Source organism: Amblyomma maculatum, chromosome 10, assembly GCF_055883805.1.
Source record: "Amblyomma maculatum isolate TAMU_Amacu chromosome 10, ASM5588380v1, whole genome shotgun sequence".
NCBI classification, from domain to species: Eukaryota; Metazoa; Arthropoda; class Arachnida; order Ixodida; family Ixodidae; genus Amblyomma; species Amblyomma maculatum.
In genome coordinates this window covers 156,238-168,606 of record NC_139353.1, presented here as the reverse complement: position 1 = coordinate 168,606, position 12,369 = coordinate 156,238, and the positions used below count along the sequence as shown (strand labels likewise).

The following is a 12,369-nucleotide window of genomic DNA, read 5'->3' as shown; positions in this document are numbered from 1 at the left end:
CACGTACAAACAGCGCCGACTGCAGCGCGTTGTCTGCTCTGAACGATAAATAGATGCTTTGGGAAATTAAAACCACACTTGACGACGTACGCGAACAGCGAACGACGCGGCGTGAAGCAGAAGGGATGTATATGGCTAAAACGGCCGCGGCGCATTTATGTGGCGGCGAAAACAGGGATACTTGACATCAAAGGCGCGGCAGGCAGAGGCGAGGCACTGTCCTCGTCTCTGTCTGCCGCGCCCTTGATGTCAAGTACGTCTGACCAACTCGCCCAAACGTTCACGGTTCTTGAAAACAGGGAGGCTGAACAAGTGGAAGGGGACCGGAAAAGAAACTTGTCGCCATGTAGAAAGGAAACAAGGGAACAAGAAATGGGGGGAGGGGGGGGGGGTCGAGAGCTGTCGACCTTTAGAAAAAGTGCCGCAAACGTGAACTAAAGGGTACACAGATGAGAATAAGGAGATAAAAAAAAAAAAAAAAAAAAAGGCTAGAGAGAGGATGGCCTGCTGGTTGAGAAAAGAACTGGGACTAACGCAGAGCTACAATTAAAGCGCGTACAGCGTAAAAAAAGAAAAAGCTGCAGCCAGCTAAGCGAGGGGGGTGGCAAAACTTTTGTTGCGCCAAACTACTTCGCGGTTATGTCTGAAATTGATACTCCTTTTTCTTTTTCTTTTTTCTGCGTGCTGTCGAGACATTTCATTTGTACATCCATCGTTTATTTATTTATTTATTTTTTAATATTAGGTTTTACATTTTAGCCGTAAGTCGAGTGAACTTTATTCATAGGAATTACGCTTGCAAGGACTGCTAGAATGATTTCCCGCTGAAAAAAAAAAAATCATTGCCTAAATTTCTCACAATTTTATAAGCTTATAAAACCGACCGGTAACATAAGAAAGTGTGCGGTATTTGAATTCTACTTGATCTTCTTGAATTAACTGTTTCCGCGAATATGGGGGACCTGGAAGCACGTAATCTGCTTGCTCTGTCTCTGTAATCAGTCTTACATCGACTTCTCAGCTTTTTTAGAGTTGGACGGCACCAGGTATTTACTAAGGATAATTCTCATTATATAGCTTCCGAACGATGGCATCAAAAATTAACGAAATTCTTTCTTGAGAAAGGTATGCACCTCTAGTAAGTATAGTGTGGATTTAAAGAATCAGTTGGTGGTGGTAGTGGTTTATTATTAAGAGAGGGAGCGTCGTTGGGCGAGTCGGTCAATCATGATAAATTAAAAAAAAAAAAAATGTGTGTGTGGGGGTGGGGGGGGGGGGGGGGGGGGGTACTGCGGACAAATATGCAAGGACAAGAAGTTACCCCACAAGCGCAGACTCGCAACTGATCTTATTTGGAAAAAAAAAAAAAAAAATCTTTATATAACTTCAACCTGTCAAGTCGCACACTAAGCGCAGTCTAAAAATATTGCCTTCATTCTGATACAATATCTGATTGATGGGTCACTTACGCAAACTTATTTTTCTTCTTTATACAGAACGCAGAGGGCACAATGAGGCCAACTTGCACGGGACTGAAAAAAACCGCCGGCACACCGTAGGCAAGTTGGCCTCATTGTGCCTTAAGATTATGTCCGAAGGGAGGAGTAAGGCGGACTGCATCAAGCATATCATGCCATTCGTTTCGTCAGATGCCTGATGGGTGTTGTCTGTGAGGTCCATCTCACCTGTGACAGGGTTTACATCGGACAGACAGGCCTTTGTTTTAATGATCGCCGAAAAGAAAACCAGCTTTGGATGAAATCGGGTCAGATTTACCCCTCCACTATGGCGCATGCCCAGACGCTACACGCGATAACGCATGCCTGCATTTATTGGCAGATATTGTTTTGAAGAGGAGCCGTAACCAGGTGGTACGTGACTTGGCCGAGGCGTTCTGTACAAAGAAGGAAGGTGAAGTTTGCGTAAGTGGCCCATTTGGCACAGTTGAAACTGCTTTCATTGCAGTAAAAAACGGCGTCATACGCCGTTTAGACCTCACCTTGCAGACATGCCGCGTGGAGCATCACTCAGCGGTCACGCAATAACTCCAGAACTGGATCGGGGAAGTGTGTGTGTGTGTGTGTGTGTGTGTGTGGGGGGGGGGGGGGGTGCTCTCTAAACAAATTGTGTACATACTGAGGGGCCAACGCCCCCTTCCCCCCCCCCCCCCCCCCACACACACACATACACTTTCACCCTTTCCTACTATTCGCATTAAAGTCTGAATTTGACGATATGTAGCATGCTGTAAATGAGCCAGTTGTGATCGCAGCCACTTTTGTAGTAGACCTTTTTCATTGCATAAACTAAAGTAACGCTCCCAGAAATCGTGCGGCCCTAATGAAATACCGATGAAATTCCTTAAACGGTGTGATGAGTGATTGTCCTATTACTTGCAAATTTTATTTGAAAAGTGATCATTCTTTACCTAATGACTGGCGCAGCGCTATAGTAGCTCCGGTTTTTAAAGGCTACGGTAATCGACTTCTTGTAAAGAACTTTAGACCGGTTTCACTCACTTCCGTATGTTGCAAGGTTTTTGAACGCATCCTTCATTTTTTGTAAATGAACGACCTTTTGTGTTCGTTCCAGCATGGTTTTCGGACTGGCCTTTCGATGCAGTTGATTGAAGCAGTGAACGATTTTTGCAAGGTTATAGACGAACGTCAGCAGGTAGATGTGGTCTGTGTGGATTTCGCGAAGGCTTTCGATAAAGTTCCGCATCATAAACTTCTTTTTAAACTGCGCAGATAAGGAATCAGTGAAAATATAGTACTATGGATTCAGGCGTATCTAGGTAACCACTGTCAAGTTGTCAAGGTAGAAAGCACACTATTAGATAAGCGTGAAGTTCTGTCGGGGGTGCCACAGGGCTCCGTTTTAGGTCCGCTTTTGTTTTTGTTATATATAAATGATATTTCTCCTATCATTCAATCACCTGTCAAAATGAAACTTTTTGCTGATGACTGTTTAATTTACTCTCCTGTGGCTTCCCCGGAAGATCAGATGAATTTAAATAGGTGTCTTCAGTCAAACTCGTGGTGCCTGAAATGGGGCATAAATAAATTACCAAAAGTCTACTCAAATGCATGTAACAAGGAAGCAGAATGCTATGCCGTTTCAATATAATATCGGTGAAAATTCTTTAGATGAGGTAAAGCGTTTTAGATACTTGGGAGTGACACTAACACATAATCTGTGTTGGCGCACCCATATTGAAAATATCTATTTAAAAGCCTATCAGAAGCTTTGTTTCCAGCGGAGGAAGTTGCCGAATGCGACTAGAGAAATTAAATTGATTACGTACAAGACATTCGTGCGGCCAATCATAGAGTGCGCAAGTGCAGTGTGACGTCCACTTCAAAAGGGTTTAAAATGAAAACTGGAAAGATTGCAAAGGATTTCAGCACGTTTTATATGTTCTGAATACCGGCGCACTGACTCAGTCACAGAAATGTTAAACCAGTGTCAGTTAGAATCACTAGAAATGAGAAGAACAAAGCAGAAATTGAAACTTTTTTTTTTTCTGATAATGAATGATAAAGTAAAAGTTAATAAACAACACTATGTTACACGTCCTCTGAGGCGTTGCCCACGAAAAAAATAACAGTAAGGTATAGCATCCTATTATTACACGTAGTGATGTATATCGCTACTCCTTTTTTCCCGATGCAGTAGAAATCTGGAACTGCCAAGCGAAGTTCTATACCAAACAGAAGTAGAAAAATTTGAGATAGGTGTTAAGTCGTTCTTGGAGCATTACAGTGCAAATTTGTAATTCTGTTCTATAGAGTGTATTTTAGCGAAGAGAATTGTATGTGTTTCCCTCCCTGTAATGACCCTCATATAGAGGGTTAACCGTATGAATAAAAAAAAAAATAATAAAAAGTCTCTGACTGACCATAGTTCATGAGCACGATCAGTGCGATTGAAATACGCCTTACTCGAACTTTCTTAACCTAAGTGTACATCGTTCGCGTGGAACTGCTTTTTTAGACTTATTCTTTGTTCTATATTTCATATCCATTAAAAAGGCATTTTAAACGTTTAATTTCCATGCCCAAATTTCATTCAGTGGTCATTAGTGTAGTTGAATATATTGTGCGAGATTTTACCCTCTGCTTAGTAAATTGGACAGCGCATATATTTGTAGAATAATCTATTTTATATTACTAAGTTTGGTTTTATAATTTCCTTGTTCCTTTAATGTAACCTTCATAGCAGAAAGGGCGTAAATAACAACCAGAACGAACAACAATAACAGTAGCATCCGCTTTTATATATTTTTTATTATGTTGTATGCATATTTTGTTTTAAGCACATTTTTAGATATGCCTGCTCGAAAGGGAATGGGTCTAGTAATACGGTGGGATTTTCTTGAAGAGAAATCATATGTCAAGTGTGATGATCATCTAGAGGACCTGCCATCGGCCACAATATACTGAATACGCCGGTTCTCGTCCGCTCTCTCTCTAGAGGACCAGGCAAAACAGACAAATTATCAACGAAAGAAAAGACGAACGGGGTGCCCTTTCTCACTCGTTGGTCCTAATTGTTTTTCGCTGGTGGGGGAGATGTGTTCTTACAACTCGTACAGTACAGCGTACTCTTAAATAGTGATGACCACTGGCGAACCACTGTAAACTGCAACCCGGTGGGTTTGCGGGAACTTCATATTTTTAACTTTCATTTTTAGTGGTGGTGGTGGTGGTGGTGGTGGTAGTGGTTTATTGAATGATCAAAAAGGATGGAAGTGTGCTGCCGGCCGCGGCAACTGCTATCTAAAATCTGAAGCACCCGAGCTGTGCCCGGAAGGAAAGAAAAGGGGACATTGACAGTACAGCGAGGGGAAGTACAGAGGGGAGCAATATAAAAAAAGGACAGGGGGAGCTTTGTACATTATTTACAAAATACGAAAACAAGGACAGCGAGGTGTTTTTTTTTTGTCTCTTGGGAGCTCGCACGTATTCTTTAAACTGCTGCAAAGGTGCAAAAGAAGGGTTCAAGCTTGCTACTTCTGACGGCTGCCCTTCTTCGTCTGCCTATACTGCAGGAAAGTCGTCGGTCTCTTTTCCAGTCAAATCAGGACAAAGCCTCTCCTTTTGCCGAAAAACGAAAGGTCTGGGAATAAAAGCTGAGACCTAGAGGTAGGATACGACAGTTATGGGTGCAATTAATGTGAGGCGATCTTTCGAAGTACGCGTTTGTGTTCCGTGCGTAAAAGTAATTATTTAGTTTTATTAGGAATTTCAATATGCGTTTACTTCAACAAGAGCCTTGGAAAACCAGTAGCATCTGCCACGCACCAATTACCTGTTCTTTCGACTGTCGACTTGAAGAAAGAAAAAGTGTTGGCACCGCATGTCAGCACTCAGAAATCTTGGACAACCTTCATAGCACGCACTGCGGAGTCCGCAACTTTAACTACTCCAAAGAATTCTTGCAAAATCGCCAAGTACATATCAGAGTGGGCGATACGAGATCAAACCCAATCCTCATGTGCACGAGAGGCACGCCACAAAGAGCGGTACTCTACCCTTTTGCGTGTAGTGTTTTCAGAAGTAAAACTGGTGACATGACGCACCGCGCTGTGCAGGTAATCTACTTCTGCACCGGTAGGCTTTGAAGTTCTCGCCCTTCAAATGGCTTGCACCGCCCTCATGCATGTCGTTGCAGGCCATTCCAGCAGTCTTATCACCGTAAAGAGGTCACGAAGCGATTCGAGCACAGATGGAAAGGGAAATAAAGAGAGTGAGAAAGAAAGCAGCTGGTAGCCTGCTTCGCTCTTCCTCTTCTTGGGTTAACAATTAGCGAAGGAATGTGAAAACCACTGACAAAAGTAAAAAAATGCAGCCTGCTTTGTTTTCGTGCAGCCCTTATACAATCGAGCACGGAAAGTGGGGTCTCAGCTGGTCCTAGTGCTGGTAAGGTTCTAGTGCTAAAATGCTGGTAAGGGGGTCTCTACCCCCCGAGGCCTCCCTGACTTTAAGCACTGACCAGAGTAGGTTCACTGCAAATTTTCAGAGTATAACATTCGTTTCCCGTTCGCTTCCCGCCTACTGGCTGATGGAGTCACTTGACAATTCATATATCTTCGAAGCGCGTCTGCGTGTCTTGTGCGGTAGGTTCCTTTTTTTTTTTTTTTTTTTTCGATTGTCCACCGAAGCCACGCGGGAAATTCTCCGCGTGGACACTTCGGCGTGTCCGACCCCCGTTGAAATGGAAGACGCCTTTGGATTGGGCCGACAAGCGGTAGCAAATATTTCCCGTCTTGACGCTATAAATAGTTCTCTTCTGCCCGCAAACGCCTTGTTTTAAGTCAACGGCGGACATAAAGGCCCCGCACGAACGTTCGCTTGAGTCTGTCTGCGCATGCGTGACGCGCCGATTAGATAGATATATGTCCCATGTCAGATATTTCCGCGGCGCTTGCTGCGCGCTCGCGCTGGCGCAGAGGCGGCTCGCCGGTCATTAGTTGACGTGCACCAATCAGAGGATGCCTTTCGCGCTGTCTCTGTGATCTAACTCTGTCTTTTTTTTTTTTTTTTTTTTTTTTTTTTTTTTTTTTTTTTTTACATTGGTGCTGCGCTGCGTAGAGTTATGCATACAGTCAGTCGATCGACAACGAAAGGTTCATCGCCGGAGTGTAGCGACGGCACTCGCTGTGGCTGAAGGGCTTCAGCTGTGGCTCGCCAGCCGCAAACAGCATAAAAATAAATAAGTTAGAGAAGCTATGTGCGGAGAGGTGGCGTCTGAGGTGCTGCCTCTATTGCTTCCTGGAGCACCGCGCGCAGGTCAGCGCATTGTTTACGGCAAGCATTGAATAAGTGAAATGTGCTTAAAAATCCTCGTGTTGCTATCACACAAACAGCATCGAGGCGATGGAAGTCGCTCCGGGACAAACTTAAAGTAGCAGTCGAACTGTTTCGGTCATTTTCAGCCTACGAAGTCTTGCAACAACACAGGAGCGAGTACGCCAGCTAGCCACTGTAGCCAGAGACGCTCCATGGAGATGCGTACTTTTTCAAGTGTTGTCAGGGCGCGGCACTCGGCGCGTAGGCGCCTCGCTTGTGCGCCTCTCGTGCGCCCCGTGGAGGCCACGCTTAACAGTGATGACAAGGAAGCAGAACTGATCCAGCTAAGATACGCCCGTGCAACACCATGCCTACGCTTGCGCTTCCTGGACGGATATCGGAAATAACTGTTTTTCGTCGGCATCAAGGAAGAGCGCCCAGAAGAGAATCCACCTGACCTGCTCACTCTTTGCGGGAAGGAGACCGTCCGCGCCAGTGGCGCAGCGAGAAATTTTGTTCGAAGGGGGCTGACGTGCTGTGCGTCCTCTGTTTATAATTTGTCGAGGTATCAAATACATAAATAATAACGGCGATGTCATTGCATATTAGATGCTGCAAACGAATTCTTGAGCCCCAAACAATATTTTGAAAATCGCGGAATGAATTAATAGTCGCGTAGCACTTTGTGTAGGTGTCCATCGAAAAGTGATATAGATTGGCGCCTTATCCCCCAAAATCTGCTTAAACGAGCAAAAAAAAAAAAAAGATTTTAAAATGGCTGCGATAATTAACCAGAGCAAACATAGTTTACAGAATGGAAGCTCGATTAAGCATAACCTGACACGGTTTGGTGCGGTTTATCACATTCATGGCTGTCTGCGAACCTCGATCAAGGATACCACAGAGCATTTTGAAGGGGGAGGTCCTAGGAGGCGAGCCCAATTGGCAGCGGTGGCCGGAAAGGGTAGATGGAGGCTGCGGTCATTCTGTCAGGCAACGTATATTTCTGGAGATATCCGGTACGAATAAAGTTTGGCAGGTGTGTGAGGAAGCAGCAGCAGATGTGAGAAATAAAAGATTGCGAGCGCCGCTAGTGTTCCTGTAGGAACACTAGGCGCCGCTGGCTCCATGCGCCACACTGAGGCAAATCCCGGCGTCAGATGACCTTCACGAGTGGCAGAATTAGAGCTAAAGCTCTGAAAATTCGCGCAATGGATTTGCGTTGTTACAGGCGCTATCACGATGCTCTTAACATGAAGCTTGGGAGGTTCAGTTCAAACCGTGTACATCTTGCTAAACCATGCTTAACAGAGATTTCGCTCGTGTACGAACCCATACATTCCCGCCCATTTTTTCAAAGTTTCGGGGAATCGAAAGCGGCTACATGGCACCCACCCGTCTACTAGACGTTTCTGTACATCTCGCAGCCATCTAGCTTACTATAATGCGCACACAGTTACAAGACGACTTGTGGAGATATAGGATTGTATGCGCATACGAAAACCTTTTCCATTGATAACCTGTCTACTCGAAGGCTATAATTAAGACATACCTCGCCAAGATACACCGCCCCTATATATAGTGCTCAACACATAGACACTGCTTAAAGTTTGGCTCCATCGAAGGGCGATCCGAGCACTGGTGGAAAGGGAAATGAAGAGGGAAAGAGAGAAAGCGGCTGTTTGCCTGCTTGCAAATCGTTTTATTCGAAGGGGAGAAAGCATTATTATTTTTCTCCATTTCTCGTTCTCGAAAACGTGTTAGAGGCTCATAATACTCACTGTGGAACTGTCGAAACGCCAGAGAAGAAATCTTCCGATTATACCACTGACAAGGATAAAAATAATTGCCTGCTTTGTATTCATTCATAAGGTCCTTATACATTCAAGCTCGGGGGGTCTCGGACCCCTCTTAAATTTTACTAGGAGTGTCAGACCCCCCCCCCCCCCCCCCCCCCCCCCCCCGAGACCCCCCTGACATTAAGCCCTGCACATAAACTACCGCAGCGAAGCACTCACTGCATGCGCGATTCTATGTCCACTAGGAGAACCTCCGATAATCGAACATATCAATCACACACGCGTCCTCACAATGATTTTTTTTTTTTGCCGTGACAGCTTCCAGACGACTTAACATATTTGTTGAAGATATTATCGATGTCTTTTCTGGTGATCAATTAAGATCTCAAGGTGTCCACAGGACATTTTGTGCTCACGAGGCGTTGTCTTTGTTCGTGTACATCCGGAGCCGTAGGCGTGCTCGGGGTTCATTATAGTGTGCGACGATAATCGCGCAGCGCCTCCCCCTCTCACCAAAGTACCTACGGCCAAATAGCAGTGCAAATTATGATGAGGATTTGTTTACCAAACATTTGTTTGACGTGATGCCATTGAAGCGTAAAAAGGAATAGTGTGGGCTTAAAAATTTAACAAGCTTCGCGCCTACCGACGACGCGTTCTCACAACGAGTTCTTTGAGTCCTCGGCTTATGCAAACGTGGCAAGTGAGAAGTTCTTGTAATGCAATTGCATCACGGTTACTCAGCCGCCAGTATCATAAACAAAAAAAAAGAAAACCTGCATGACCATAAACTAATTGACTTGGCGCCCCGCTGAGATTACCCCCCCCCCCCCCCCCCCCTTATTTTTCTTTTTCTTTTTTTTTCCCTGTGCGCATGCCTATAATATACCTATGCCAGCCACACTGTCAATGCCTGTCTCGCGCATTCGCCAAATCTCTGCACAATTGAAAAGGGCACCAAAAAATAGCTTTGAGGCGTCCGCGCAAGACTATACCTTAAATTATAATGCTAGTCCCTATATACTGACTGCAAATAACATATAGGCTTTAATTCAAACACTAACACACGTAGATCGTTGCATGGCTATTCTAGGAAGATTGCGATTGCAACACATATATATGCTTTCTGACATCTAATTCTGCTGAGCCATTCGCATATACGCTGTGTCCCACTACCCGAACAAATCGAAAGGACGGTCACGGACCCCGGCTGCAGCCGCGATTTACGCCACTAGTGATATCAGGGGCGTAGCCAAGAGGAGGGCTTATGAGGCTTCTGTCGAAGTGGTCTGCTGGGAGTCCTCGTCTGTTCGTAACAGTATAGTATGCAGATACTGCATTATAATCAAAGTTATATAAGCACACTGGAGAGAGTGCAGACAACCATTTCATCTGCGGGTCCGTTAGGAACACTACGTATTAGAACTAACCTTAATTGTATGGCTGGAAAACTGGCTACGATGAATTTTCAGTTCTGCATTCGATAAATTGAATAATCTTCGTCTGAAACAATAAATGCTCAGCATACTCGATGGAATGGAAGCCCCGGAGGGTACCACCATTCTTCCGTGCAATTTTGCATCCCGGCATGCAGAATTTATGGCTCAGTTGAGAGGTGACAAATTTGTGAAAGGCATCTCGATACGGAGGAGGCTGAGCAGCAACGTCAGCCTCCCTCGAAAAAACTTTCTGGCTATGCCACTGACCCTGGGTGATATACCTATATACGACATTAAAGTGCACGCTCGTGAACAATCGGCGATGAGCCGGCGCCTACGTCTCCATCAGATCTTTCAGTTCAGTTATATTTGGGAAATGAAGCTGTCATGCGGCTGTGATCATTTATATGCCGACCCTTCCAAAATTTTACCACCCTTCGAAGTAAATAACTGCGATAATTGCAGCTCGGCTCCCTTTCAGCGCTAAAGGCGCGCCGCATTCATTGCCTGTTGCCGTTGTCAAATAGGAGAAAGACGTTTTTTGCACGCTTTTTTTGTGGGTTCTTTTTTGTGTGTGTCTGTGTGTGCAGGGGCGGGGGAGACATGCTGCGAAAGTTGCTCCTTGTCCCGTCTGGTCTTGCTGATAGTCCCACTGCGTAATTCCAGGGGCTTTACAACTGCGGAGTTGGTCGCGTCGCCTAGTGGATTCGGCCAACACTACGTTCGCAAACCTCGCCCGTACTACCCCAGGTGGCGCAGGCGCTTTAACCAGTAGGTGATGTACGCTCGCCGGTATGCGCATCTGTACGCGCACCGCTTAACCCTTCCAACTCGCGGCACAATTTCTCGCGTTCTTCTTGAGCTAGCAACGCAATTTCACTTCATAGAAAGTGCGGCAATATTTGCTTCCTTATAGTGAAACTAAATGTATATGGTGCAACTTCTATGAACACGAAGTTAATTTGTGACAAGCAAATTAAAAATGCTTCATTACACCGAGGATTTCGATATATCGACGCTTGTTACATCGAGGATTTAAAAGTACTGCTCTTCCCTCCTGTGAATACATGGAGTATGCGTTTAGTAGATGTTGACTTCTTGAGAATAAACGTGCGCAAACTGTCAACTTCGAACAACAAATATGTCTTGAAGTGGTATTAAACAAAATATAAAGAAAATCGCACTGATTCATTGCAGTTCAAGCATATTTGTGTTATGACAATAATTGGAAGGAGCTTAAAAGTAATTTTCTTGGTGTTGTTTGGTTACTTTCCATGTGTCGTAATTGATCACTGTGCGTAATAATTTCAGATATAGTGTATAATTGCAATCAGTTGTTTATTTTCTGTAATGTATACAATATTGGTATGAATTAAGGGAAATTAATTGCACTGCATGTATTAATATGGTCAATGATTATCTGAATAATTAATTCACGTCTTCTCTTCCCATATTAATTGTTATTTTAAAAATAGTGGTTGCTTTTTTAATTGCCGTGGAATTTACATAGCAAAGTTAGAGCCAAGGTTGACATTGTACGAAACAGTCTTATCGCAAAGACATCTGCAAAAGCCACTATGGTGGCTGACCCTGGAATATCCTTTTGTATATTTGTTGATCTTGAGGATTTTGTAGCTTATATACCAAGAAATCCTTGTAGGTTGTGAGGTCCAATTCACACACACACACACACACACACACACACACACACACACACACACACACACACACACACACACACACACACACACACACACACACACACACACACACACACACACACACACACACACACACACACACACACACACACACACACACACACACACACACACACACACACACACACACACACACACACACACACACACACACACACACACACACACACACACACACACACACACACACACACACACACACACACACACACACACACACACACACACACACACACACACACACACACACACACACACACACACACACACACACACACACACACACACACACACACACACACACACACACACACACACACACACACACACACACACACACACACACACACACACACACACACACACACACACACACACACACACACACACGCGCGCGCACACACACACACATATATAATTTATTATAACTATAAATGATATATAAATAAATTTATATTATCTGGGTGATGCATCTTTCCTATATATAGTCCTATATATACGATAGATGCATCACCCAGATAATTTGATATACCTACTGCGTGTATACAATTTCAGCCTCTTTCAAAATTGACAGTTCATTCTAACCAATTTGGAGTGCCAAATTGGAAAAACTATT

The 12,369-nt window shown here is 44.4% G+C and overlaps 1 protein-coding gene across 11 annotated transcripts in view; it reads left to right on the top strand.

Moving 5' to 3' along the window:
* Positions 1-12,369, top strand: part of LOC146175345 (uncharacterized) — a 72,615-nt gene that overhangs the window by 24,238 nt on the left and 36,008 nt on the right. For 5 of the 11 annotated variants that reach the window (XR_014701372.1, XM_084581687.1, XM_084581688.1 and 2 more), the window contains one exon: positions 10,699-10,803. The exons of 5 other annotated variants lie outside the window; for them this stretch is intronic. Coding sequence is in view for 4 of the 6 variants with exons in the window: in XM_084581687.1 (XP_084437813.1) it covers positions 10,699-10,803 (105 nt within the window). In the remaining 2 variants the exon portion in view is untranslated. Of the gene's footprint in view, positions 1-1,839; positions 1,923-10,698; positions 10,804-12,369 lie in introns of all 11 variants that reach the window. One more of the 11 variants, XR_014701375.1, reaches the window with a different exon arrangement.